The sequence below is a fragment of the Octopus sinensis genome, linkage group LG8 (genome assembly GCF_006345805.1).
Source record: "Octopus sinensis linkage group LG8, ASM634580v1, whole genome shotgun sequence".
NCBI lineage: Eukaryota > Metazoa > Mollusca > Cephalopoda > Octopoda > Octopodidae > Octopus > Octopus sinensis.
In genome coordinates, this window is record NC_043004.1 from 8,824,445 (window position 1) to 8,831,944 (window position 7,500).

General features: G+C 36.5%; 1 protein-coding gene across 5 annotated transcripts in view; it reads left to right on the plus strand.

Moving 5' to 3' along the window:
- LOC115214923 (COBW domain-containing protein 1) overlaps window positions 1–7,500 on the plus strand; it is a 118,287-nt gene that overhangs the window by 52,614 nt on the left and 58,173 nt on the right. For all 5 annotated transcript variants that reach the window (XR_005000303.1, XR_005000304.1, XR_005000302.1 and 2 more), the window contains exon 10: window positions 1,376–1,420. Coding sequence is in view for 1 of the 5 variants with exons in the window: in XM_036505258.1 (XP_036361151.1) it covers window positions 1,376–1,420 (45 nt within the window). In the remaining 4 variants the exon portion in view is untranslated. The remainder of the gene's footprint in view (window positions 1–1,375; window positions 1,421–7,500) is intronic.

Sequence of the window (7,500 nt, forward strand, 5' to 3'; positions counted from 1 at the left end):
CATAGTGTAAATGATTTTAGAGTGGTTGGCTTAAGGAAGGGCATCCAGCTGTAGAAACTTTGCCAGATCAGATTGGAGCCATGCCAGCATGGAAAGCAGATGTTAAACAGTGATGATGATGATGATGCATATGTGTGACATGGCCATTGCCTAGACTCACCTCGTCCATTTCTCATAAGAATCTTTAGTCTATCAGAGAAAAACAAAAATGTTACACTCATTGTTTTATTTTGTGATAATCTACATCATCATCATCATCATCGTTTAACTTCCGGTTTCCGTGCTAGCATGGGTTGGACGGTTCGACCGGGGTCTGGGAAGCCAGGAGGCTGCACCAGGCTCCAGTCTGATCTGGCAGTGTTTCTACAGCTGGATCCCTTCCTAACGCCAACCACTCCGTGAGTGTAGTGGGTGCTTTTTACGTGCCAGGGGAGGCTGGCAGCGGCCACAATCGGTTGGTGCTTTTTACGTGCCACCGGCACAGAAGCCAGTCAAAGTGGCGCTGGCATCAGCCAAAACATTGTATATATCATCATCATCGTTTAACATCGCTTTCCATGCTAGCATGGGTTGGACGATTTTGACTAAGGGTTGGTGAACCAGATGGTTGCACCAGGCTCCAATCTTGATTTGGCAGTGTTTCTACAGCTTGATGCCCTTCCTAACGGCAACCACTCTTAGAGTGTAGTGGGTGCTTTTTACGTTCCACTAGCACGTAAATATATATATATATATATATATATATATATATATATATAAATATATACACACACACACACACATACATATGGTTCTAGGTTGAGTCCCACTGTATGGCACCTCGGGCAAGTGTCTTCTAGTGCAGAACCAAGCGGACCAAAGCTTTGTGAGCTGATTTGGTTGATGGAAACTGAAAAAGCCTGTTGTGTGTGTGTGTGTCTTTGTGTCTGTGTTTGTCCACCACCATCACCACTTGACAACCGGTGTTGGTGTGTTTATGTCCCCATAACTTAGCAGTTCAGTGTAAGAAACTCATAAAATAAGGACCAGGCTTAAAAATAAAAGTAAAAAATGAAAATAAAATCCCTGGGGGTCGACTCCTTCAATTAAAAATTTTTAAATTCCTCGAGGCTGTGCTCCAGCATGGCCACAGTCTAATGTATGATATGTAAGCACATAGGTACAAAACAAGGTGGGGAAAATAGTACTTGAATACCAAAGGTAAAGTAAAATATGTTTTAATTAAAGGTGAAAAACACAAACTTGCAAAGATTGTTTTTGGCTTTAATAAAACAGCATATTTTATTTTATTTTATTTTATATTATATTATGTTTTGTTATATCTATATATTTTCTACCCACTTAACACTTTATTAATCTTATTTCGTGTTTTCAGGACTATAAACTCTTTGGCAGAACTGATTGAAACCACTTATGGCAGGTGAGTTAATTTGGATTTTTGTTGTTGCTGTTGTTGATATTCTAGTTAATCCTTGGTTCATCCCTGATTGAGAAGACCCATTGATCCAAGGCATTCCACATGACCACCTTGTCTTTGAGAGATATAAGACTACATTGTTTGATGCATTCTTTCCTTCTTGGAGATGGCCTTTCCTTCTATTATCCTGTGTATTGTCCAGGGAGAAATATTACTTTTCTTGGAAACGGATGAGGGTTGGTGACAGGAAGGACATCTGGTGGCAGAAAATATCCTTCAAACTTTGACTTACACAAGCATGGAAAAGTTAACATTTTCAAAAAAAAAATGTTAAGAGGATGGTGGAAGGAAAGAAGTAATATGGAGAGGTAAAAAAAATAGCAGTTAATAAAAGGAAATAAATTCATGGGTTGTTGTTTGGCCTTAGCCTATTTTAATGAATCAGATCTATGATGAGAGGCATTCCAGCTATGACCACCCTATCATTTATTTTTCTAAACAATATATCTGTTATCATATCTAATTTATCACCTTCGAAAAAAATGCTTAAGTGTGATATGAGGCATATTTGGCTATTATTTTTAACAAGTCAAACAACCAGGTATGTCAGCTTTGGAGAATTCTTGATTCTTAGGATTATCTCCTCCTCTTATATGGAAATGGTCTTAATTGCCATTTAACCCATGGTAGCATGGAAAGCAGATGTTAAAGGACAAATGATGATAATTAGGGCGCATTTCCTAGAGATGGAAATAATTCTAATTAAAAAAATTTACATTGTATAATGTTTGATATACCTGCATGTGTGTGCGCGCGTGTGTGTGTGTGTACCTAAATGAATGATAATAACAATGAAAATGGAGAATTTCTCTGTTCTTTACTTTGTGTCTCATTATCCTCATTTAACGCCCATGTTCCATGCTGTCATGGGTTGGACGACTATTTATGCTTATGGATGTTTAATCTGTGTTATCAACCAATGTGTATTTCTGTAACTATACAAATGTGTAATTGGTGTGTGTTTGAATGTGTGCATGCATGTGGTAAATCATTTTACCTTTGCCCATATAATACAGTAAATGAATTGATTGCATCGCAATCATTAACATTTATGTATTAACTTTGTTGGGTACTTCACTAGCAGTATATTGGATATATGTTATCCCATGGAGGGTTGCATTTACAACCCCTATCTCAATTTGTATATCATCATCATCGTTTAACGTCCGTTCTCCATGCTAGCATGGGTTGGACGGTTCAACCGGGGATCTGGGAAGCCAGAAGGCTGCACCAGGCTCCAGTCTTATCTGGCAATGTTTCTACAGCTGGATGCCCTTCCTAACGCGAACCACTCCGTGAGTGTAGTGGGTGCTTTTTACGTGCCACCTGCACAGGTGCCAGGCGAGGCTGGCAATGGCCACGGTTGGATTGGTGTATTTTATGTGCCACCGGCACAAAAGCCAGTTGAGGCGGCGCTGGCATCGGCCACGAGTCGGATAGTGCTTTTTACGTACCACCAGACCAGGGATCCTGGCTGGTTCAATTCAATTATATATATATATATATAAACATAGACACCTATATGCACACACTGATACACACACACACACACACACACACACACATGCACATATATTCAAACACACACCAATTACACATTTGTATAGTTACAGAAATATACATCGGTTGATAACACAGATTAACATCCATAAGCATAAATAGTCGTCCAACCCATGACAGCATGGAACATGGGTGTTAAATGAGGATAATGAGACACAAAGTAAAGAACAGAGAGATTCTCAGATTTTCATTGTTATTATCATTCATTCAAGTATACACACACACACATGCACGCACACACATAAACAAAGTGCCCAAGCACTGCATGTTATGATGTATCTTACTATACATACACCTCTAAGCACATGTGTCTATGTGAAAGCCAAGTCACTCTCATGTGTGTCTCATGTGATCAACCAGACTATCAGATGTTATAGACATCACTAGTCACAATGCGCATTGTTTTAGCTTTTGGACGATGCCACCCCACTGACTAGGCGAAGCAGACTGACGTACCCTCTGACTGGAAGGCCAGTCCATTGCTGGAGTCACTGATTTGCAGAGGGAGTCGACTGGACCAACATGAAATGAAGTGTTTTTCTCAGGCACACAATGTGTAGCCCAGTCTGGGAATTGAAACCACAGTCACATGATCATGCGTACAATCTTTATTAGCACTTGACCATGAACCTTCACCATGTATGTGTGTGTGTGTGTGTACACATTTATATGCATGCACACGCTGGTATAATATATGCACCCAATCACCCATCAACATGCACACAATCACTCACTTTCATAATGTAAACATGCCTGTATATAGATGCATGTATAAAATTTATATCCTATATATAGATTATATATATGTATATAAGATGATGTATGTTTATATATATATATATATAATTGATTTGCCAAAATATTTTCGTCGCTTTGAGATCACAACCTGTTCACTGACAAAACTATCTATCTATATATATATATATATATATATATATATATATATATAGTTGTTGTTAAATGCTTGAAATACGAGAGTAGAAAAACTGCCAAGAACTGATGAAGGGCCGTTTTTTGTGTTTGTCTTGTTTTCCATTTGTGCCTTTCATTGTTTGAAAGAATAATTCATGTTCCATGTACTTGTACTTCGTATTTTGTTGTTGTGCATGTTTCATGACGTCCTGTCCCCATATATGCAATATATATATATATATATATATATATACGCACAGATGTAAGTATGTACAAATACGTATGCATATTTATATATATATATATATATATTTATATTATTATATCTACATATAAATATACAGATACTTGCATATATAAACACCCATAATACATGCACTTACGAGTAGCTGCTTATTTATCACCTGAGGGCTGTGATAGATTTCTGCCAGTAAAACTTTACAGCCATGATAAGGATTTTTTTCTATATATTTGTATATTTTTGCATGCTTCTTTCTAAATATACACACCATATACATAGATATACACTGGCATGCAAAAAAGAGAAAAAAAAAAACATGCACGCAACATTGTTTAGCTTCTGGGTAAATTGCATTGCATTTGATAAGTCGTTAAACTTTAATCGTTTGTCAGAAAGAAGTGTGGTGCTTATCTTTATGTGTTAATTTCCTGCACTGATGTTTGTTTTGCAAACAATTCAAAACAGACCTCTCCATCTTCGCAATCTTTCTTTTATTTGCTTCAATCATTGGACCGTTGGGGCCATGCTGGAGCACCACTTTGAAGGGTTTCAGTCGAACAAATTAACTTGTTATTTTTTTTAGTTTTAAGTCTGGTACTTATTCTGTTGGTCTCTTTTGTCAAACTGCTAAGTTACTGTGACATAAACCAACCCAAACCAGTTGTCAAGACAAAAACACACACCTGTATGTCCCTGGGGCATACAGGTGTGTGTTTTGAATATTACCATCTGTCCTCAGAGTATCTTGGAGATGAACATAATATTTAACCTTTAACTTTTTTTGATTGTTATAAATGTAGAAGAGATGCTGACTCTCAACTTTAGCATGTCAACCAGGTATTTCTGAAATAGATGACGATACACGTGTAATTGATTTGATTGTTCTGGTTTTAATATCAGTTGGAAAGAATAGAAGTCCCTTGACAACACCTTTTTGTTTGTAATTGGCTCTGCAGTTGCAGGTTCAATCTGTGGAATATCGAAATGATACCCATATTGTCCATTCCACAGAATAAGAGGATACTGGAGAGCATCGTAAAGAGGGATGAGTCTCTGAAACACGTTTAAGGTTGTTATCTCAAGCACGAATGAGAATATCATGATTTTCATGGGGGATCACCTACCATAAGGATGGCTACTTCATTAGATGTGAGCCCATTAAAACAGTGTAAAATGTCCTTTACTGTAGTTTACTATAGACATAACAAATGTGGAAACACTTACAGACACACAGATACTCATAGATTCGATAATCTTGAAAACAGCAAAATGTACACACACAAAGTTCAAGTGAAATGAAATGTAGTCAATATAGGTGCAAAACACACACACCACACACACATTCTCTCTCTCTCTTTCTCTCTCTCTTTTTATATATTAAGATTATAGTTTATTTTGTATGATTATTTGTACCTGAAGAGTGTATACTTTAACCCATGGAAAGTGTTCTTGATCCCTTCTTAACCTTTAGCCCACTGCTTTGCCCCTTGAAGAGAATCCCCTGCCACTGCATTATTTTTGAGGGAACAAAAGGCATGTAAACCTTGCTATAACTTTTTTTTGCATTGTGTGTACAGACTTGATTTTTCTTTGTATACTAATAAGGAATGGATGAATAATATTTTTATGTAATGCATTAAGGAATCGATGAAAGAGTTGTCTCTCAGAAATCCACCTCCTTGGGGGGCCAGTGCTTCCATCGCATCAGTCAGTCATGGATGATAGTATCCACTCGTTACATCATCATCCTCAATAAGCATAGTCGATGTCCTCATCATGACCTTGAATAATTTCATCATCAACATCAACCCAAGTAAATCCTTCAAAATCATCATCTGAGTCAGAATCAAACAAGATTTCTTCCGGAATGCAGGAGCAGCCATTTTCATTTGGTAAAAAATTCAAAGAACTAAATTTGATTTCAAAGCTTGATTACATTGTGGTTAGTAGTATGGAAACATTGAAAAGGAATCGAAAGTAGCCTGTTTAAAAGACTGTTTACTTAATAATAAACATAGCGATGTGCTTATTTTAAGCACCCTTCCCAAGGCGACAAAATGCAGTTGCAGCTACAGAGGAAATAACTCATAGGTGACAAAAATTGTGACAACAACAACAACATTAAAAAGGTTATGGCCTGAATTCAATCATGTGACCACCACACAGAATTTTCTTCTTAACTCCTTCACAATTGGAGTGAAAAGAAGTAACTGGCAAAGTTTATTTTATGTGATTAAAAAATAAAGATGTCATCTATTTATCCGTACCAGTGCTTTAAAATTTAATTTTAAATATTTAAAATTATTTAAAAAAAGGTTATGTGAATAAAGTAAACTAACATAATAAATTTTTTTTTTAGAAAATAAAGTGTCAAATCCTTTAAAAAACTATAATTCAGTAATGTTTTACACCCTTTCCTTCACTGTCAGAATGGCAAAGGGGTCAATTAGCAAAGTTTCCTGTCTACTTTGTTGATGCCTTGTAACAAGAAGCTTTGAAGATCAAAAGAATATTATTCTTCTTGGAAAAGAGAAGCCAAAGCTTGGCCCAAAGTAAGCAGCAAGGAATGTCGTTACTTTGATTCCAAATATTATAAACAGTATGAGATGATGGGATGTCCCATTCTGAACAACTTACATCATCATGGAAACAAATGTTAAATGATGATGATGATGTTCTGGTCCAATGTTTAAAAGTTTTTCCAATCCATTATCCTGAAAAAGTCCTTTTTGTTATGCTCTTTCACTCCTCAGAGGGTGAAAGACAATGTTGGATGTGACAGGATTTGAACTCAGGTTCTAGAAAATCAGAGTAAATACTGCAAGGTTTTAGGTCGGATGTTCTACTTCCTCTGCCAATTCGCTGGTTAAATGGCAATGAGGAAGATGATGATGCTGGTGATGATGAAGAGGAGAGTGACATGATGATGCTGATGATGATGATGATGAAGATGGATAAAACAGTAATGATATAAGGCTGATAATTACTAATTTTGGCTAATTGTACAAACTTGCAGGATCTACTGTGTTGACAGTTGAGTAATTTATTGTCATTAGTCTCATTGATAAATGTTTGGCTGCTAAATGAATTTATCTGACACATAGTAAGGTTGAAGTGACCACTCTCTCTTCAACTATATCATTATTCCTGTTCTTATTACTGATTGGCTGTAATTCAAACTATCTCCTTCTCCAACTGAAGTGCTTGTATTTTGTCCTTTTTTGAAACACTGCATGATTTCAGTATATTTGTCCACAGATATATTCTTTCACAGATTGCTTTTACTATTAAAATGTTCAAGGTTGCCTGA